At 54.4% G+C, this 21,782-nt stretch overlaps 1 protein-coding gene across 1 annotated transcript; it reads left to right on the top strand.

Annotated features, from left to right (window-relative positions):
- Positions 1 to 1,080: 1,080 nt before the first annotated feature.
- Positions 1,081 to 12,862, top strand: LOC311427350 (maestro heat-like repeat-containing protein family member 7). Its single transcript, XM_084504661.1, has 22 exons — positions 1,081 to 1,549; positions 2,141 to 2,232; positions 2,459 to 2,569; positions 2,842 to 2,927; positions 3,380 to 3,491; positions 3,737 to 3,823; positions 3,989 to 4,093; positions 4,202 to 4,382; positions 4,911 to 5,002; positions 5,491 to 5,631; positions 5,823 to 5,977; positions 6,089 to 6,227; positions 6,806 to 6,993; positions 7,082 to 7,219; positions 7,983 to 8,097; positions 8,228 to 8,368; positions 8,897 to 9,073; positions 9,574 to 9,729; positions 10,809 to 10,910; positions 11,113 to 11,215; positions 11,533 to 11,592; positions 11,770 to 12,862. The coding sequence occupies exons 1-22, from the start codon at positions 1,393 to 1,395 to the stop codon at positions 11,958 to 11,960; spliced, it is 2,829 nt and encodes a 942-aa protein (XP_084360787.1). The 5' UTR covers positions 1,081 to 1,392; the 3' UTR covers positions 11,961 to 12,862.
- The last annotated feature ends 8,920 nt before the right edge of the window (positions 12,863 to 21,782 follow it).

Below are 21,782 nucleotides of genomic sequence, written 5' to 3'. Positions count from 1 at the left end.
TAGGGTGTCATCGCCACATCTGCCTCCAAGCTGAAGGCTGACAGTGTTATTTACTCCTATGTGGCACTAGAGAACTTTCTAGATTGCTCAGTAGCAACCAGAAGGCACCCTTGTGTGGAGATCACGTTCCTCACAATCCAAACAACTCAAATTACAGAAGTTTCTCTGCAGACCCTGCAGACAGGGGCTTCTCCCTGTTCTAAAAGCTGTGGGGTCAGGGTAGAACAAGCAGGGAAAGTGGCCCAGAAGGTGTCCATGTCCACACTTTCCCAAAGTATATTCACCTTTTCAGACAATGAAGTGCTGTTAGAGCTCCTCCTTTTTGCCCTTATCAGTGGTCGCTCAGGAGGTTTCTGCTTCTTAGGTGCACAGCCAAAGTTCCAAGGGGCCACTTGGGCCTTCTCAAGGATTAGCAGTTTGCAGGCTGACTGGCAGTTGTGTCTGCCAGTGTTTTAGCAGACCTTTGCTGTCAGAATGTCTCCCAGGATTGCCAGGTCACATCCATGGCTGCTCTGGCCACTGAGTGGGAGAGGCAAGGCTCTGGTGTGCCCATGAAGACAAAGGGAGGTCCTTCAGGCACACTGGCGCTCTGGGACACGCCACAGAGCCACAGGGTGGTCCCAAGAGGGTGTGAGGGCACACAGGTGACGCGCGGAAAAGACTCCACAACCATAGGGTTGTAAAGTAGGTACACTTTATTGCGGTGCACCAGGCGCACTGGGAATGGCTTCCCTGAAAAAGTGCACACCTGCCCGCTCGTCTCTCACAATTTTATACACGAATACTGTTACATATTACACGAGCTCTCATACATATTCATTGATTTCCCCAAAAGGCAGACCTCTTCCAAGTACTCATTTCCATACTCCCCGCCCTTAGCTCCTCCCGGTTGCACCTGCGCAGCGTAGCCTGGTGGTCGTGGGCAGAGGTCTTTCAGGTTGAAGGCAGTGAGGAAGAGCAGGTTAAACTCTCTTTACCTTTCTGGACCTGGACCTGCTGCTGGACAGCATGTAGAAGTTTTTTGTTTATCTTTGCTTTCTTTCCTGCCAACAAGTTGTTCGTCCTTCCCTCACCCGTTGGCCTTGAGCGATATCTTCCTTTTTACATCTGCTGCTCATAAGGTTCTCATCTACATCCTTATAATTAGGATATTTTACCATATATGTAGCTAAATACTAATTTGGATAAGTTTTAGTATCTTCCCCATCTCACAGCGGCCTTGTGGCATCTGAGAGGAGTCAGGTGCCTGGGCCTCACGCCCTCCGCCCTGGAGACAGCGTCCCCCTTTTGTCCTGGGTGACATCACAGCAGAGCCCTTTTTGACTCACCCCTGGGACAGCTACAACTACCCAGCACCAGCAGGGCAGCCCCACAGTGTCCACGAGGATTACAATGGGACAGTGCACGAGTCGTGCGGCTCCTTGCCAAAGGGGCACTGACGATTTTGCCCTGGCGGGGCTGCTATTACTTGTCCCCGAGATCCTGAATGCTGAGAAGGATAGCAGATCTGCTGCATATTCTACGTGGGAGACCCATGTGCTTCAGAGGGGTAAGTACGCAGGCACTGCTGGGCCCGTCCAGCCTGGCCCCAGGCTCCAGGCTCACCAGCAGGCTGGAGTCGGGGCTCCACCAGGGACGGGTGCCACAGCATGGCACTGCCATGCCACTGCCACAACTGAGGAAGCCAAGCGAGCGAGGGTCCCCAGCGGGCTGGACGGGACCAAAGTCAGCGAGTGCACCCTGTTCTGCAGCAGGAGCCCGTTTCCCTGGAACATCAGCAGAGGGGTACAGCCGGCGGGGGGCATGCCGGTTCCTGAAGGGCAGGGCAGCTGTGAGCCAGGAGCCAGCCCCAGCACAGCCTCCCCTGGCAGCAGGGGAGGCTCCCAGCGGGAGAGAGTGGAGGGGACCCAGCTCTTGCTGTGGGGACAGGCAGCAGAAGGCTGCTCACCCGGCAGGAGTGCTGCAGGACAGGGACCTTTCCTGCTCTGCTGCCAGCGGCAACCTTGAGGAAAGGGGGCATCAGTGCTCCGACCCAGGGCTTGCAGTCGGCAGGGCGGTGGGCACAGGGCTCAAGAGAGGGCATGGCTCTTCCCTCTGCCTCCTGCCCCGCCTACAGCTCTGTCCATTCTTTTTTAATCAGATGATGCTTCTGCTGCCTCCGTCATGTCTCCGGAGCCCAAGGACGTGGAAGCCTGTGACTACTTCTGGGCTGTTCTCACTGGCACCAAAATGGTAACTGCAGACTTTGTCAGTGCGTGAGGCTCAGCCTGCTTCTCCCAGCTGGGGGCTGCCGTGTTTGCTGCCCACACACAGGCTTTTGGAGGGCTGCTGGCTGTGCTGAGCTGCTGCCCTCCTGGCCCCTTGTACCATCACTGCACCCCTGTGGTGCAGTGGCCCTGCTGGCCATGTCGCCGCCCTCTCACCCTCCCTATTTGTCTCTCTGCTCCCTGACTGTCAGGAAGAGGACTGGAAGCTGAAGTTTCTGGCCTCGATCCGCACCATCTGCAGCACCAGGATGGAGAGGACATACATGTACCTGCCCAGCGACGACCTGGGAGTGGAGAAGAAGGTGAGGGGATACCCAGTGGGGCGGGGAGGGGGGAAGGGTGAGCTGTCCGGGCACCAGCCCAGCAGTCAGAACAGCACAGGGGTTTCTGCACACAGGGGAGGGTGGGACGGGCCTCTGTGGGCACAGAGCAGCCTGGCCTGTGCCCCCCTTAACCCCCCGGGTCTTGACGCCAATGCTGGTATAGTGCCAGCAACGCTCTGCCTGCCCTGCAGATCAGTGCCAGCCCCTGGCAGCTTCCCGTGTCCCATCCTGACCATGTTGTCTCTCTCCAGATGCAACTGCCTAAGTCTCCCTTCGACCACCTGCGCACTGTGATGCTCCTGGGCTGGCAAGCTGCGTATGCCATCACTGAAAGGAGGTACCTGCCCCATACCCTGGCTTGGCCAGGGCCTCTCCACAGCATGGGCCTGACAGCAGCGGGCTTCCCCCACCCGGGCAGGACTTTGGTGCTCTGTCTTAGGGCCTCAGCTCTCCCCTGCACCAGATAGGAGGGCAGAGGGTGCCATGCCAGCAGAGCCAGCCGGCAGTGCCGGCAGGGGCTCTCCATTGTCTCCCTTCCCAGCTTTTTTCCCTGAAGGGAGAGAGGCAGGAGCTGGAAAGGGCTTTGTGCACTGCATGCCATGACTGCCCTCTATCCCTGGCTCAGCAGCACGGGAGAGGGAGAAGATGCCTCCACACAAGCCTTGCCCACCCAGTACGGGTCCCACCTGGTGACCCCAGGCCCTGACATCTACGGTCACCTTCCCAGGGCATCTGGGCACTGCTCCTAGTGCCAGCCTCCAATGGGCACCTTCTCTCCTCTCCTTGCAGCAAAGAGAACCTAGCACTGCTGTCACAGCACCTCGGCCCCTGCATCAACGCCATTGGCTCTCTTGCTTCAGAGACGGAGAGGGGCAAGTTGGATGCTTCACTTTATGCTGAGGTAAGCAGCGAGTGAGCTACAGAGAGCCTGCTGCCAGTCAGTTCCTGCGCACTTTTTCCTAGTTAGCTTTGGCTGCTGAAAGACCACGGGAGAAACAGAAAGACAACGGAGATCCTGAGACACCACTGGGCAGGTTGCTGGCACCACTGGGCAGCTGAGGCCTGCCTCAGGCAGCAGGCATTCAAGCCAGCTTCCCATGAGGAAGGACCAACAAAAAAGCACCACCCGCTCTGTCTTCCTTACAGATTCTGAAATCTCTGGACAGCGTGCTGGAAGTGCTGGTGTGTACTTCATCGGACTACACTGCCGCTACGCTGGAGATCATCTTGCGGGTCTGTCCCCAAGGCCGCGACGGGCTATACCCCCTTTCCAGGCTCTTCTCTTGTTCAGGAGAAGCCTGGGCACGCTGTGTAAACCCTGCCCGGCGCTTGGCAGAGCTGCCGCTACGGGAGCTGCCACTGCATCCCAAGGCAAACCAGCAGCTTTTCTCTTCTCAGGCCCTGCTGCCCCTCACAAGATCCGAGAAAGTGGCAAAGCGTCGGTATGCCGTGGGGAGGATTGCCAGTCTGAGCGAGGCCCTGATCCCCACTTCTCTGATGCAGGTAAGGAGCTGGTGGTTCAGGCAACCTCTAAGCACTCCCTCACCCCTTCCTGCTGTCTCAAGTGCACTAGCTCAGCCAAGCTGCCACTGTCCATCCTCTCAACCCCAGGACTCGTTCACAAACAGAGTGGGCACGGTCAGCGTTCGCACCTTCCAGACGAAGCCTGTGCCACTCCTGGGGCAGCTGATGGGGTGCCTCACCCTGTGCTGTGCCGAGGAGGACGAGAACATCAGCTGTGGGTCTGCAGAGGCTCTTCACGCCATCCACAGGATCGTGATGGTGCGACAGAGTAAGAGAGGCTGGGGTGGGCTAGCACCTTCCAGACACGAGGGCCCAGTCAAGACCAGGCATGGTGATACGCCGCTTTGTCCGCCCTCCCCAGCTAGAGGAAAGAGCAGCACATTCCTCCAAGGGTGGAGCAGGGGAGCAGCCGTGCTGCACCAACCCTAGGGGGCTCCCCCAGCCCCTATTGGAGCAGCAGGATGTCCCCTGGGGCAGTGGCTTAGTAGCACTCCTGAGAACCAGTGGACTGGAGAGCCTGTAGCAGTAGCAGCATCGTGGGGCTTCTCTCCTGCTTCAGAGCAGAAAGCCGGACCAGACTCTCTGGCCTTTCTGCAGACTGCGAGGCGGTTTTCTCCCTGGCATGTCTCCTGTCCCCACCCCCTACCCTCCACCCAACACAGAGTGCCCCTCTTTGACAGACACAGCGCCCTGCCACAATCAGAGCTCTGCTTGGTGTTCTCAGCTGTCTTCTCCAAGCAGCAGCTTCTGCATCATTCCTACCACTCACCCACTCTCTGTTTGCCTTGCTGCCCAGGCCACCTGATGACACCTACCTATCCGTATCTCTTTCTGGAGCGGGAATGCCCAAGCACCTTCCTGCCCAAGGACGCTGCTAGCGAACCGACGGTAATGAGCCCCTCCCTTCCTGGGATTCTTGGCTGTGAGGTTGACAGGAGACCTGGATGAACCAGTGCCCCAAGAACTGCGGGCAGGAGGCAGGGTCCGTCACAGCCTCCCAGCAAGCCGGCTGCAGGGTCCCACCATATCTCAGCAGGGAGCAGCCAAAGGCTAATGTCAGTGGCCAGCATCAGCACTGCAGGTCCAGCTGTCCTGGCCACCCACAAGGCCTGGCTGCCTACACACCGCCAAGTGTGCCCTGACCCTGACCTCCACCACCTGCCTTCACCCTGCGGGGCAGTTCCCTCTCCGCAGCCACTGAGGCTACAGTCATCCCAGCCCAGGCCGGCCCTTGCAAGCCCACGCCAGCTCTTGCTCCTGCCTGTGCTGGGGGCACAGTGCCAGCACTGCCCTGGCTCTCTCTCCAGAGCTGCCCTCGCTGCTCAGCTGCAGCCCGCCACCAAGGCAGGCTGTGTGACATGTCTTCCCTCTCGCAGGTATTTGGCAGCTTCCTCTTCCCTGTCGAGAGGACGGACTTCATCCTCACCATCTTGGAGGGCATGACACACCCCAGGGTCTCTGACACAAAGGTGGTTGCCCGCGTGTTGGATATGATCACAGACTCACAGATGGAGGAGGTTAGCAGTTTGCAGACAGATTGCCCTGTGCTGTTGCCCTCTCGGGGGCCGTTCTCCCTGGCCCGGGTCCACGGCTTGGGAGTCCCCGACAGCCATTCGGGCTGGCAAAGAGCCACAGGAGGGAAGCATTTGCTGGTGGCAGCTGGGGCCATGGCTGTGCTCCGCTCCATTCTCCCTCATCTCTCCTCCAGGTGCCACGGGTCATGCAGATCATCCATGACCACCTGGCGTCGGTCAGCAAGGAATCACTCCTGGACATCCTGAAGAGGACCCTTTTCCAGATCACCTCCTTGCACCCTGAGCACGCGGTCCAGGGCCTGCTGGAGGTCTTCCCGTGGTGCGATAGGTACAGGGCCCACCCACCCACCTCTGGCACAGCTCAGGACCCTCAGGGCCGGCACAGGCCAAGGGGCAGTGGCTGGGGTGGCCCCATCGACAGCATGCTTTGTCTCTGCAGGGTTGCCACGGCCATGTGGCAGACGATGGTCTCCGAGCCCTGCGTTGCAGAGGACGTGCTGAGAAAGCTGCTGATGCAATACATAGGGCCTGGGCACGATGGCTTTGGCCCACACCACAACTGTGTCCGTTCCTGGGCTGTGAGTTCCTGGACCAGGCCTCGCTCACCCCCAGTGGGGCTGCACTCCCCTCCCCATCCCCTCCTCCCCTCTTCCTCTGTCCCCAAACGCCAGCCTTCCCTGGGGCTCCCCAGTCAGGGGGGCTGGGAGCCAGAGCCCAGCAGGGCCACATGCACTGCTGGGGCCCCACTGCGCACAGGCACGCAGCCCACCCCTGCCCTGCCGCTCTCTGTCCTCCTCCCTCCCCGCCTGCTCCTGCCTTGCTGGGCAGCCCCGGGCAGGGCGGCTGCCTGGCCCAAGCAGGCTGCAAGGTTTGGCCCAGGGAGCTGAGGACAGCTGGCAAGACCCCCGGGGCCTGCTGGGCCCTTTGCTCTGGACACGAAAAGCTGGCTTGCCCATGCCACAAAGCAGAGACGAACCCAGGGAGCCGCTGGGGCTGGGCCCCAGGCCAGGCAGCCAGGCAGCGGGCTCTGGCCCGGTGCCTCCATCAGCTCAGAGCGACGCCCCACCCCCACCTCCCTCACCCCCCAACCCGCAAGCTCTGGCAGTGCTGCAGGGACACCTGTGCACTGAGAGCTGCACCTGACTGTTTTCTGCAGGTAACCAGTGCCATGAACAAGATCTTCCAGCTGCCCTCCAGCAAAAACATTGCGCACTCACTTTTCCACAAGCTCTACATTGCCGTGCTCTTCCAGATCTCCTTCATCCATGAGTGCACACTGCAGGACTTCAGCAGGAGCAGCAGTCAGATGGGGGAGTGCATGTGGCCTCCAGGCATCTTTCTCAGGTGCTCCATCCCCTCTGCCAGGTCTGTGCCCCAGGCCGGAGCCAGCGCTGGGGCGCCACATGTGACGCGCATTGTGCTCTGCATGCAGGACTGCGGTGATGACCATGAGAGCTCTTTTCCAACACGTGGGGGGTGCCACTTTGGTTGAAGACATCCAGACGCAGGGTGGCTGGGACACGCTTTTAAGACATGAGACCTTCCACACAGGTGTTGCTGTGCTGACTAGGTGATTGCCTCATCAGTTGTCCTTGTCTCCCCTGGCACTCTTCCCCCAGAGGTGGAGGGCCCCACGTGATCCCCTTCCTCGTGGCTGGTGAGGTGTCCCCAGGGGTCCGAGGGACAGCGTTGACCCTCAGTGCTGGTGACTGAGGGATCTCAGGAGAGACCGGCAGGGGAAGTAGCCTCTTTGATCTTTAAGGTCCCTTCCAACCCGAGCCATTCTACGATTCATTCTATGATTTCCATGCTGCTGCCTCTGAGAGCTCCTTGGTGAAGGGCTGCTCTTGCCCAGTGCAAGAGGAGGACTCGCAGGACCTGTCACCTTCCAATGCACTCCTTCCTCGGGGACCAGTGGTGCAGGAGAGTGCTGGGGCTGGCTCTGCAGGCAATGCCACAGCCTGCACTGGAGCTGTGTGGCAGAGCAGCCGGAAGGGTGGCCAGAGAGCGCGGGAAGGCTCAGTGGCCTGGGGATCCAAAGTGGTCAGGAAATGGCATCTGTTGGAAGGCCACAACTTGTGTGTAGGCAGGGCATCCCTCAGTGAATCGAGCACATCTGTGCTCGTCACCCTCCATGTTTGCAAAGGCAAGGTATGTGGTGAAGGGCGGGCGGCCTCTCCTCAAGTGGATGGCACCAGCTGCTGAAGCAGAGTGCAGAAATGCAAGCCTTGCCCTGGTCTGGCCCATGGGATAACAGCTAGCGCTGAAAGCACAGTCCCAAGGAGGTTTGTTTGCCCAGCTTGGTACTACCAATGCGTTCTTCCCCTGGCCAGGGCTCTGCGAAGCAAAGCACCGCTCTTCGGTGCCTCGGCGTTTGAAGAGGCAGTCATATGTCTCCGCCAGAGACAGAAGCACAAGGAGATCACCGCCATGGCTGTCTTCATGGAGGTAGGGCCTAGCAGCAAGCGGTGCCTCTCCAAGGTGCCTTGAAACTCTGGGCTCTCTGGCAGATTCAGCGTGCTGCCAGGAGTCCTGCCGGCTGGGCCAGGCTCTCACTGGGCTGCTGGGTGTCTTTCAGTTGCTGGACTGCGTAGACTTTGAGCAGCTTGTCAATGCCTGCATCCCAGACATTCTTCATTCACACCTGCACAGTCAGTCCTCGGTGCTGCGTGGGATGGCGGTTACAAGCCTCGTCACGCTGTCTACGAGACCCAAGATGGTGAGTGGGGGCATCTGGGCCAAGTGGCGGCATCCGCCTGGGGCTGGGCTGCAGGTGCTGTTGCCCGCAGAGGCTTGCTTGGACTTTGCCAAGAATCGGGAGGGGCGGTAGTGGCTCCACTGCTCTCACTGCCTTCTTCATCAGCCCCTGAGCGCTTCTGGGCAGCCCCTGCCTGGACTGTGCAGCACGAGGAGAGCGGCACCAGTGTCCGCTCAAAGGCACCTCCTGCTGTGCCAGAAAGAGGTCAATGCCAGGCCCCAGGCCAGCCAGCGCAGGGCTGCCTCAGCTGCAGGAGCACTCTACCCAGAGCAGTCATCCTGCTGAGGTTGGGAAGATGAGGCCCCGCACGGGGCCAGGCTGACACAAGTGGCTACTTCTGCAACCCAAGGCAGCAGCCTTCTGTCTGAAGGGGCCTCAGCACGCTCCTGGAGACAGACCTCTGCTCTGGGCTGTGCCTGCTGTAAGCAAAGGGCTTCTGCCAGGATGGTCTTCGGTGTTTCTGAAACAGAACTGCTGTGTTTCATGTAGGCAGTAACTCTGCAAGACCTGCTGCCAGAGGTCGTGCAGCAACTGCAGGATGCCAACAGCGACATCAGTATGAAGGCCGTGACTGTCCTCCGCAACACTCTGCGCCTAGCAGATGGGCAAGTGGCTGGCCCCATCGCTCTGCAGCTGCCTGACAGGCTCCTGCCCCTCTTTGAAAACGTAAGTCTGGTGGGCAAGCAGGAGGTTTGGCTAGCGTGGCCACGGGGCACGTGAATGTGGCCTGGGGGTGGTGCGTCCCTCTCCGCGTGTCTCACTGGCCTGCGAATTCTTCGCCCACCACGATCCCTGGGCACGTGCTGGAAACGTTTTGCTTGGTGCTTCTTGGGCTCTCCTGCTGGGGCAGCCCCTCCCTGTGCAGAGCCCTGCAGATGTGTGCTCCACAATGGCAACTTCTCCTCGGCCCCTTGCTGCCCATGGCCGCTTCTCCCCTTGCCATGTGTCCCCTTGCCAGCCCCAGGGTGGACCATCTGCAACCCACTGCCTTGCCCTTCCTGTGTCTTGAGCCATTTTGCACTGCCCACACACTTGGCCTACCTGCCACAGCTCACTGCAGAGTAAGAGCCAGGAGCGTGTGTCTCCCTGTCTGCCACACCGACCCCTTGCTCACTGTGAGCTCGGAAGAGCCTGGACTGAGGTCCTCCCTTGTTCTGTCTCACCAGGAGTGCAGCTGCATGAGAGAGCTCTCCATCCTTCTCTGCAAGGATGCCATGGAGGTTGCAGAGGGCACCCATAAGATGGAGATGAAGAAGCAAGTGCAGAGCACCATCCTCCCCCTCTTCTTCCACCTGCATGACCAGGACCAGCGTGTGGCTGAGGTGGGGACACTAAGCTGAGCATTCACTTGAGGGGGCAACACCCCTCAGGAGGGCCTGAGCATTAGGGGCATGGGCTGTTAGCAAGGCTCCCTCTGAATGTGCCTCACCTCAGGGCCAAAGCTCCCGAATCCAAAAGAAAGGTGCAGAGCCCCTCTGTGCCTGCACCAGGCCCACCACAGCCATTTTGCCCCTACTACACCTCCGCCTGCACAGAGGGCCAGAGCGGAGGGGCCTCTCCCTGCCCCACATCCAGCCCCGCATGCAGCCCTCCACAGAAAAGCCCACTGGGAGGCTTCCTGCAGCCCCAGAGCTGTCATGGGCCAAGAAGGTGGGCACGGACATTTTCCAGACCTGCCCTGCCTGCTCCCAGCTGTGCTCAGCAGTGCTGCGTAGCCACAGATACCTAGGCACTAGAGTTTTCACGGGCATCCCAGCTGTGCCTGCAGGTGTCTGAGGCCAGTGGTGAGGTGCCCAACAGTTGTCGACCCCATGTTATGCACAGGGACCCGCCAGATGCCTAGGCTGAATGCTCCTTTGCTCTCTTGGGCATGAGCACCCTGGAGCCGCCAGCGTGCTCACTGCAGAAACCCTGGCCTGCAGGCTGCCCTGGGCCACGCAGAAGGGTGCAGCCCCTGCCAGGGGTTGCAGGAGCCAGCATGGCTGCCAGCCTGGGAAGGGAGCCGCAGCCAGGGCAGGGGTCTGGCCCTGTGTCCGCGGTGGCGGGCTCTGGAGCCCAGGCCCTAGGGAACAGCCTGCTGGGGTCCCCGTGCGTGGCGTCCCTGGCTGCCTCCTGCCCTGGTGCCTCAGTGACTGCAGCGCTTCACCTGCCTGCTGGCCTTGGCTGCAGATGAGCAGCTCTGGGGGACTTCTGTCCTGCAGCCCCAGCAGCATGAAGTGCCAGAGCTGGTGGTTGCCCCACACCTCTGCCCGAGCACTGAACCCTCTGGCAGATGCCTTCCCCAGCTGCTGCACCTCCCCAGCAAGGGCCAGAAAAGCCCCCAAGCCTCGCCAAGGTGCAGGACAACCAGGGCCTGTCCAATGCGCAGTGGTTTCATCTCCCACTCTCTGCTGCTCTGCAGGCCTCTCGGGAAGCCCTCCTTGGTGCTGCCAAGCTCCTGAAGTGGAAGCAGCTCAGGAACCTGCTGGAGACAGCGCAGCCACAGAGGATTGGCAAGTGCCTGGTAAGGACAACTGCCCGAGGGCTCCCAAAACCTGGCCCAGACAAGGCCTGCCAGCCCTGGCCCAGGGTGCAGGGTGGCTACCCTTGCCTCTAGCCACTGCATCAGGCTATCCCAGCAGGGGAAGCCAGTCCCACGTACAGGGCTGGCCTGGCCAAGGGGCAAGGCTGCACCAGCCCCATCCACATGTACTATTCTCTTCCAGCTGGTGGGGCACAGCAGCAGAGTGGATGACTACCTGTGCCAGAGCCTGCCATACCTGTGGAGCCCCCAGGAGCCCCTGCAAGAGGCGGCCATCAGGTTCATTGGTGAGTCACAACCCCATGGGCCCTCTGTGCCCCACAGCAGCTTGGCCGCAGCCCCAGCTGCTGCTGAATCAGCCACGTGGCTGCAGAGCACTGCCAGCTCAGAGTGGGCCTGGAGTGCCTGTGGGGGCTCCCTGCTGCCCTCGGCCACCCCCTGCCCATGCAGTGGTTGCTGGTGGGAAGCTTAGCGAGTGCCTCGCAGCCTCCTTGGGTGGTGTCACACTTGGGCACACATGGCCAAGCCGGCAGGGATGTTGAGGGGGGGACTGTGTCTGGGGCGAGCTGGCCAGCGGGATCTGTGATGGGCCGTGTGTACCTAGGGCTTGCCGGGCAGCACTTGGTGGATGGGCGCAAGGAGAAGCTAGAGAACATCATCGAGGGTGAGTGAGGGCAGTGGGGTATCAGCACGAACTGTCTGGGAGGAGAAAAGACCCTGGGCAGTGAGCTGCGACCCCTGCCCCAGCTGAGGAGGTGGGGTGGGCTTGGCAGGAGGGGTTCCTGGGCGTGCTTCCCAGTGATGCAGGCTCTGAGCTGCCCTCTGTTCCTTTCCATGTCAGCCCTGAGAAGCATGGAGGGCTACAGCAGCCCTTCGGTCTCCTCCCTGGTGACTGAAACCATCCTGGTCCTGAGAACTTCCTCCACATTCAGCCTGCAAGCACTACGTTACCGGCTCCGGAGGGTGTGGGAGAGGAGGCCCCGTGTCCCGAGAGCTGGCTGGCTATGCTGCTGCAGCTGTGCTCAGTGCTGAGCCCAGCTCCAGCCCTCGGGCCCCGCCGAGTAACCTCTCTGCTGGACTTTCCCCAAAGAAACAGCCCTCTTTCTTCACTGCTTGAACGTGTCATTTTTTTGTGTGAAAACTGAATGGTTAGAAAACTCCACGGCACCAAGCTGCTCTGCTAGGCTGTGAAACCAAGAGGAAGGAAAGCTTTTGCTTCCCTGGCCACAGCGTGTTAGAGCAACCCACCGCCTTTGCCTTCCTGGGCGTCGGGCCATTTTGCTAGGAACAGCGCGATTTTAGAGTGAGCCTGATGGTACGGAACTGATAGATTACATGGCCAGCCCTGAGACTAACTGACAACCTACTCATGTCCTCTGGATGAACTTTGCTCATTATAATCTCACTACAGTGCCAAAATACACCTCCATCCCCAAGGCTACCCGCCTCCAAGGTGCAACTACCTCTCACTGAGCACACGCTCTGAATTTCCCTGAGCAAAAACAAAAGCCAGGAAAATGTATACCAGTCACAACAAAGGCGCATATGACTTGAGTCGCTCACTACCTAAAAGCAGGAACATAGTAAAAAAAGGGCTCAAGAGAGGAAAATGTTGGGGAAGACACCACCACAGACAAGTAGGGAGGACGTCGCTGACTCCTGGCATCAGCCGAAGGCTGCCGTGCTGAACCTCTCTTCCCCCCTACAGGGATGCCTACAGGGTGAGGTCTGAACCCTCAGTTACAGCGAGTGCTTCCCTGGGAAACCTAACATTCTCTATAGAGTTGTTCCACAAGTTAACGTATATGTAGCTGGTTGTGTTAGTCATATTCTTGGTATTTGCACGTGCTTTGCAGACAGAGTCTTCATCAGCGGCAATCCAAAAGAACCTGTGCTCGTGTTGCTCCAATAAACTACACCAGTCATTTACTAGACTGAAAGTGTATTACACGATATGTGCATCCATGATCACGATAATTTAGTCTATTGAATACAACTGGATTTATAGTTCCAAACAGGGCATCGCTCAGAATCCAAACCCAGCCACCCCCAGCCCCTCTGATATCTGAGGACAAGTTGGAACGCAAGGGGGTTTAGGTCCTGCCAAACTTCCTTATCCTTTAACACAACATGCTTTACTAAACGTCCGCTACAGTGGAGCAAATTACTAATGTTCCGGCAGATTCTATCACCTCAGCGCTACAGGAGGTCACATCCTTATCAGCAGGGGTAGTTCAGAACCATGAGGGGTTAGACTGCATAGTAGCATCCCATGGAGCAGTAGGTACACGGCTGCGTTGGAGCTGCTTGCTTCTACGTAGGTGAAAATCAGGTGATCGCCAGTGATGCTGTTATCTCAAATCCTTCGTGCCCCATGCTGGCTGCCCAGTGGGCAGCTGAGCACCACACAGCTGCTCTCTCACTCCGTCCTTGCACCGGGAGTGGGGAGAGAGCTGGAGGGGCCAAAGTGAGCAAAGTCATGCATTGAGGTAGCGCCCAAAGAGAGCGGGCTGGCTTCTGCTGGGATGTCAGCCATTGCTGTGATGAGCACTGAGCCTGGGCCAGGGAAGGCGCTGCAGCTGACATGCGAGAAAACGGAGGGATCAGAAGTAGCCAGTGTGGGTTTCTGAAGGGCTGGTCCTGGGTCTTTGTGCCTAAAGGCAGGACTCCGCAGAACCACCAGCAGGGGACAGGTATCAAGTCAGGGATTACTTGAACAAACTCAGCCACCATAAACAGAAATGGAGGTGGGTGCTCTGACCAGCTCCCCAAACACAAGTAGCGGTATGCCATGACACCCCAGGATCGCAACCCTATGGTTGTGGAGTCTTTTCTGCGCATGAGTTTGGCGAGCCAGGCAGGAGGACTCTGTTCGGCTGCAGGATCGACTGTGGAGCAGACCTCCTAGGCGCGCCCCGAGCCCCTTTTTCTCTCTCAGAGGAGCTCCTCTCCCAGCCACTCACTGCAGGGATACAGGAAGTTCCTGTGGTTGCGGGCAAACGGTACACCTTAATTAAGGTAAGCCAATTGGCCGGGGAGGTCGATAAGCCACATAGAGATGTCTAGCGTGCAACACGAACCCTGAAGGCGTCCTGGGAGGTGGCCGGTAGAGTGGCCAAACGGAGGTGGCCGATAGAGCGGCCAAAAGGGGTTTTGAGTAGAAGCTGCCATACCCTGGTTCTAGGAACCACAAGGAACATCCTGAAGATCATAGAAGAGACGGGAGGAGGGTAGGCGAGCTTTAATGGTAACTGGCATAATGTTTGCAGCTGCTGGGGAATAATTCTAATTGGAATAATAACTGTATGTTGTTGTATATGTAAAGGCCCGGGCATTTTTGTTAAGGTGTTCTTTTAAACATATGTTAATATGTGAATATGTAAATATAATATAAGAACTGCCATTGAGGTGTATGCCTAAGGGAACGAAATTTGCCCAGGCATATTATCTGCTCGTCGGGTTTAAATGTCCTCAGTGTAATTGTCTACAGGCAGTTAATTTACAGTGGTCTGATTTTACTTGTGTATCTCTATATATTGTGGATTTTGGAGGGATTGGGATTGACTAGTAAAGAGCTCCTAGGAAAATGGTGCAATATTAACTGCTATAGATTAGAATGGGAAAAGGTCAAAGCAAAGAAATCCCGCGGAAAAGCCCCCTAGAATGTATACTAACACATTGGAGGGATATAATGGGAAGAGGGGGGACAGAGAGTAAAAGAACTGTTATCAAATATTGTAATCAGTGGTGGCCACTTTATAAACTAGAGGATGGAGAGGAGTGGCCCCACGATGGAACTATTAATCATAACACCGTATTACGGTCAATATGTCCTTTATTACAGTCAATAAAGTCCTTTGAGGAGAGAAGGAAAATAAGATGAAATGTAGTATACAGATATGTTGTTTCAGCATCTTAGAGAGAAAAGGAGCGGAGTTAATTGGCCCTTGACTGAGCCTTTGGTGTTGGCATTAGAAAAGTACAGGCTGGAGAAAGATAAAGGAAGTGATAAAAGGGTTGTTGAAGGTGTTAAAGGTGTTTAAAGTTGAATGAGCAGGGAAAGAGGATGTAGGAATTTTAGAAGCTCTGTCTCAGCCCCAGGCTGAGATCTCAAAATCACAGGTGTTAGCCCTCTGGGGCAAAGGGATCATGATGGGTCCCAGAGAGAGTTGTTATGGAAACAGAAAAGCAGTTAACTCTTAAAACAACCTGAGTTCATGTGCAAGCTCAGATTGCCAATGGGACCGCTCAGGGAACTGTTGACAATTGCATTCCCCTGACCGACCCCACTGCGACCCTAATCATCCCGAAAATTATGAAGTTAAGTTAATACTCGAATCTGTTTGAATTGGGAATTGAGAATATGCTTCCAACAAGGTCCAAAAGAAACCCCTATGGAATTTTTGGACCAACTTTGAAATGTAATGGAAAAAAAAATAAATGAAAAATATTCGGACCCAGATCTCTCGGATTCAGAGAACAAACTGACTAGCCTTTTCCTAGGGTAATCAGCCCCTGATTTTGGCAGAAATAACGGGGACCTGGGGAATCTACCCTAACGGATCCTCCACTGGTTATAATGAAGATAGGGGAGAAACGGAAGTGAACTTTCTTATTGGTATGGGGGCAACATATTCAGTTCTAAATCAAGCATTAATGGCTTTAGGGAATGATTATGTTAGGGTAAAAGGTGCAACCGATCGACCTGAAAAGGCTTATTTTTGTCAACCTTTGAAGTACAAGTTAGGGAAACAATGGGGCATACACAGATTTTTATATATGCCTAACTCCCCAAGGGCACTCTTAGGTAGAGATTTATTAGAGCAATTAGGAGCAGTAATAAAATTTGAAAAAGGGGAGATTACTCTGGAGGTAAAGGATCAACAATATATACGGGTAATGAGTTTAGCCCTAGTCAACCTGCCAATGGAAGGACAAGTTAATGAAGAAGTCGTAAACCAGGTATACCCAGGCGTATGGGCTACTGATGAACCTGGGAGAGCTAAAAATGCCCCACGTGTTGAGATTCGGCTCAAGGAGGGAAAGCAGCCAGTGAGGATCGAGCAGTACGCTCTAAAGCAGGAAGATAGGGAAGGAATTCGACCAATAATAAAAGTGTAAGTAGGATTGTTGAGGGAATGTGAATCCAATTTTAATACCCCTATATTACCTGTCCACAAGCCGGATGAGTCATATAGGGTGGTCCAGGATCTACGGGCAATAAATAACTGTATTAACACCAGAACTAGCCTGGTTTACAGTTTTTGACTTAAAGGATGCCTTCTTTTGCCTCCCTCTCCATGAAGCCAGCCAGAAAAGATTTGCATTTGAATGGGAAAACCCCAAGAGTGGGCGTAGGACCCAACTCACCTGGACGGTGTTACTCCAAGGCTTCAAGAATAGCCCCACAATAGTTGGAAATCGGTTAGCGAAAGATCTTGAATCCTGGGAGGCCCCACCAGGAGAAGGGAAATTGCTGCAATATGTTGATGATATTCTGACTGCTACTAGAACAAGGAACACCTGCCTGACTTGGGCGGTGAATCTGCCAGACTTTCTCGGACTCCAAGGGTACAGGGTATCTAAGAAAAAGGCCCGAGTAGTACAAGAACAGGTAACCTATTTGGGATATGAAATCAGTGCTGGGGAAAGGACCTTGAGACAGGCTCGAAAAGAGGCAATATTCCAAACTCCAAGACCACAAACAGTGAAGGAACTATGGACCTTTTTGGGTATGAGCGGGTGGTGCCATCTATGGATTTAGAATTACGGACTGCTTGTTAAACCCCTGTATGCACTCACGACTACTGAACAGAAATGCCTTCAATGGAACAAGGAAGCAATACAAGCTTTCAAGCTACTGAAGAAGGCCCTGACGTCAGCTCCAACTTTGGGACTCCCAGATGTGAGTACGCCATTTTACCTTTTTTCCCACGAGAAGCAGGGGATTGCCCTGGGAATATTAGCACAAGACCTGGGCCCATACCGTAGGGCAGTTGCTTATTTCTCCAAACGATTGGACACAACTGCAAAGGGATGGTCTGGATGTTTGTGAGCGGTTGCGGCCATAGTACTAAACATCCAGGAGGCCGAAAAATTTACCTTGGGCCAGAAAATAACCGTGTTAGCATCCCATACGGTATCTGCAGTACTGGAAGCAGAAGGTGGACATTAGCTCTCCCCACAAAGAGTTTTGAAATATCAGGCTACAGTGGTGGAACAGGATGATGTGGAAATTGTAGTCACCAACATTGTCAATCCAGCTTCTTTTCTCAGTGGGAACACAAGGGACCCAGTGCATCACAACTGTCTGGAAACCATCAAAGCAGTATATTCGTGCCGTCCAGATCTGAAAGACAATCCTATGGAAGACACAGAAAACTGGTTCACTTATGGGAGCAGCTAAGTCGTAAGTGGCAAACGACACAATGGTTATGCAGCTACCACTTGTAAAGAGGCAGTAGAATCCGGGCCTTTACCTGCGAACACCCCTGCACAAAAGGTGGAAATAATTGATCTGACCCGAGCCTTGGAATTGGCCCAAGACAAAATCAAAAACATCTATACAGACTCAAAATATGCCTTTGGGGTTGTACATGCGTATTGAGTGATCTGGAAGGAGAGGGGATTACTGAATTTGCATGGCAAAAATATCAAGCATGCAAAAGTAATCTTGAAGTTGTTGGAAGCACTTCAACTCCCTGAGAAAGTGGCAATCGTGCACATCAGAGCACACCAAAAAGCAAACTCAGAATTGGAAAAAGGAAATGAGCTGGCAGATGTAGTGGGTTTACGTGGCAAGGTTTTGGTAGCAGGGAGCCATAGGGGTGGTTTCTGTGAGAAAGATCTAGAAGCTGCCCCATGTTCGGGAAGGGCCCCATTGTTTTCCAGATCCGAGCCAATAAGTGATGTTGTTTTGCGCCTCTGTGAGAGCATATTTAAGACAGGGAAAAAACGCTGCGCCACACAGCAGCCGGGAGAGTCAAGGGAGTGAGAGAACAGCCTTGCACGTGCCAAGGTCAGTGTAGAGGGAGGGGGAGAGGTGCTCCAGGCGCCGGAGCAGAAGTCCCCTGCGGCCTGTGGTGAGGAGCATGGTGAAGCAGGATGTCCCCCTGCAGCCCATGGAGTACCACGGTGGAGCAGGGTTCCACGCTGCAGCCCGTGGAGGAGACCACGGTGGAGCAGGTGGCCCTGCACCGACGGAGGCTGCCGCCTGTGGAAGACCCCTGCCGGAGCAGATTCCAGGCCGGACCTGTAGCCCGTGGAGAGGAGCCCACGCAGGAGCAGGTGACCCAGCAGGAGCTGCTGCCTGTAGGGGAGCCAGGTTGGAGCAGTTTTCTCCTGAGGGATGGACCCCGTGGTACGGACCCATATCTGGAGCAGTTCTGAAAGAGCTGCTGCCTGTGGGAAGCCCACGCCGGATCAGTTCATCAAGGACTGCATCCCGTGGGTGGGACCCCACAGCACAGGGGACGAGAGTGACCGAGAAGGAGCGGCAGAGAAGAAGTGCTGTAGACTGACCATAACCCCCATTCCCCCGTTCCCCTGTGCCGCTCGGGGGGAGGAGGTGGAAGAGGGTGGATGGGGGGGAAGGTGCTTTTGGTTTGCTTTTTCCTTTGTTTTCTCACTTCTCTCGCTTGTTAGTAATAGGCAATAAATCTTACTATCTCCTTATGCCGAGTCTGTTTTGCCCGTTACAATAATTACTGCGTGATTTTCTCGTCCTTATCTCAATCCTTGAGCCATTTTCACATGTTTTCTCCCCATTCCTCTTTGAGGAGGGGGAGTGAGAGAGCGGCTGTGGTGGAGCTCGGCTGCCCACTCGAGCTGAACCACGACAGCAGACAGAGAGGCAAAACATGCAGCCAAAAGGGAGGTAAAAACAGAAGGGGCCCTGATCCCCAGTGGGCAAATCTCCCTAGAAGGTAAGCCCAAATATACCAAGGAAGATCAGAAATTAATTACTGATCTAGCAGGTTCCTATAACGAGGAAGGGTGGGCTCTTACCCCAAGGGAAAATGATTATTCCCTCTTATATGATATGGCCCTTGATAAGAGAGGAACATAGAAAGAGGCACTGGGGGACTGAAGCCTTATATAAACATTGGATCAGAGAAATTGTAGCAAGGAACCACTGCGAGACAACTGACTCAGCAGTGTGACCTTTGCCTCCAGACTAATCCCCAAAATACTCCAAAATTAGGGATAGGCCAAATTGGAAAAGGTAACGGGCCTGGACAACAATGGCAGATTGAGTTTTTGGAACTCCCAAGAAAAGGGGGGTACCGATACATGCTGGTATTAACTGACACCTTTTCAGGTTGGCCAGAGGCGTTTCCTACCAGAACAGCCAAGGCTAGGGAGGTGGTAAGAATACTAATACAGGAAATAATACCACGTTTTGGGGTACCAGCTACTATATCCTCTGACAGGGGACCGCCTTTTATTTCAAGAATAGTGCAACAAATCAGCCGCCATCTAGGTATAGATTGACAACTTCATACCCCATATCGCCCTCAGTCAAGTGGCCAGGTAGAAAAGACGAACCACTTGATCAAACAACAGATTGTAAAGTTGGGACAGGAAGCGAATCTGGCCTGGCCTCAGTCTCTTCCTTTGGCTCTCTTATGCATACGAACAAGGCCAAGAGCAAAGGAGGGACTGAGCCCTTTTGAAATCCTGTATGGACAACCCTATGGAATACAGAAGGGGATGTCCGCACAAGCAGGAGACAAAATTATGACATCCTATATGGTGGCATTAGGGAAACAATTAGACAAAATTGGAAAATATGTAGCTGGAACCCGGAGTAGCATTTTGGATAGACCTATACACAATGTACAACCTGGAGATTATACATCTATGTATGTAAAGTCTCTTGCAGAAATAAACTTTGGAACCCCAGTGGGAAGGACCCTTTCAGGTGCTGCTTACATCATACACCGCAGTAAAAATTAAAGAACAACCTGCTTGGATTCACCACATGAGAATCAAGAAGTCAACGCAAGGTCCATGGACACTTGAAACGATGGGACCCAATAAGTTGAAATTGAAAAGGCAACACGTATGGACTTTGGACATTGCTTGTAACTATTGTATCAGCTCAAGCATGGAAGGAAAACTCGAATGTAAACATACCTGAAAGAGTCGCCCGATCTTTAAATTTATCTGACTGTTGGATATGTACTGCACTTCCGAGGGGCAATATGGAAATCCCGCTATATGGGATACCCTCCAGAAATTGGAACAATGCATTATATAGACTAATCAGACGTGGTCCGCTCAATGTTGGGGAGTGGAAAGGGTAAATTATACCCTCCCTGAGGGACCGAAATTTGCTTTACAAGCACGGGAAACGTTACTGTTAAAAGTCGGTGTATGGGGGTCAATGATGGCAGTGAACAAAAGATCTTGCGTGATCTGGGGCTTAGTTTTGGTCGGGAACCTGACTGTTCAAAACCGGGAAATGCAGGGGGATATAATCTAGCCAATTTAAGGTCATTTTGTAATATTACTATCCAAGTAGCATACGACCCTGATAAGGAGTCTGGAGTGGATGGATCTTTGGAAAGTGGGTGAAAATTAGGTATAGGGTATTGGTGGCTATGTGGTGATGGGAGGGCAAGGAAGAATTTACCACCTAATTGGAAGTGTTATATATGGAGTGGTAATTCATGTCAAGAAAATGGTTGATATTAATAAAGAAGGGGAAGATTTGGGAGGGTGGCCATGGGGGTTGGAAAGCCCCACACTAGACACTAACACCACCCTAACACTAGACTCTTCTCGATGAGGCCATCAGGAATGTAAAAGAGTTTAGAGGGAACAGAGAAGGGTGATTCAGGAGACTGCATGCAGTCTCGGGTTTCTTGTTCTCCAGCCATTGAGGCATGGAAGTTTCTGGGTGTTTACTGTTACTGTTATTTGCAAAGTTGTTTGACCAATGAAAAGTTGTTTTGAAAAGAACTGCTGTGGAGAGAAGGGTATAGGAGGGGAGCCTGCCCTCAAGATAAAAAAAAAAAAAAAAAAAAAAGGAAGGCAACACGATGTGACGAAGTTATGTCATCAATAAAGAAGCAGAAAGAAGGAATGAAAAGGAGCAGGTTGGCAGAATGGAGACCAGGACGAGAACAGGCACTTTTCTCAGCCGTTCTTCTTGCCATCTCAGGAGTCGGGAGCACTTGGAACAGTCCTTCCCACTCACGTTGCAGCTTCGATTCTTTCCACATTTGCATCAAAACACAGTCTCCTGCTCCGAATGGATGGATCAGGACTTCCAACGCCTCCAACATTACATGCTGTCGCAGTAGGAGATATCCGTGTGCTGACTCTAAGGAACGGGATGGGGCACAGAGTGGAGTGGAGACACCACGGACAGGCTCTGTGACGAGAGGGGGACCTGATGCTCTTGTGCGCACTGTGACCGATAAGCTGCATGATCGCTACCCTGAGCTAATGGCCTGTCATGTTTTTGAGAAAGCGTTGTACTCTAGTGAGAGAACTGGTGTTTCTCTAGAAGCAGCAATCCCCATGCTTTTGCTTCAGCTTTGAATATTGAAAGAACAATATGATCAAGCAAGTAACCGAAACTTTTTCAGCTGGAAGTAGCTCAACCTTTCTTTTACACAGGAAGAAAAATCTAGGAGCATAACAGATTACACACCAAAAACAAAAACATGTAAATAAACAATGTAATAATATCACTCGCAGAAAAAAGAAAAAAAAAAAAAAAAACAAAAAACAAAAAACAAAAAACAACACGGACAGGCGGCGACTCCCCTTCTCCTGTGGGGCAAGACATTAAGCGGTGTCCATCTGTCCCTGCATGGGAAATGGATGCTGGAAGTGGGCTTC

Source organism: Aythya ferina (genome assembly GCF_964211825.1).
Source record: "Aythya ferina genome assembly, chromosome: Z".
Lineage (NCBI taxonomy): Eukaryota > Metazoa > Chordata > Aves > Anseriformes > Anatidae > Aythya > Aythya ferina.
This window is presented reverse-complemented; position numbering and strand designations above follow the sequence as displayed.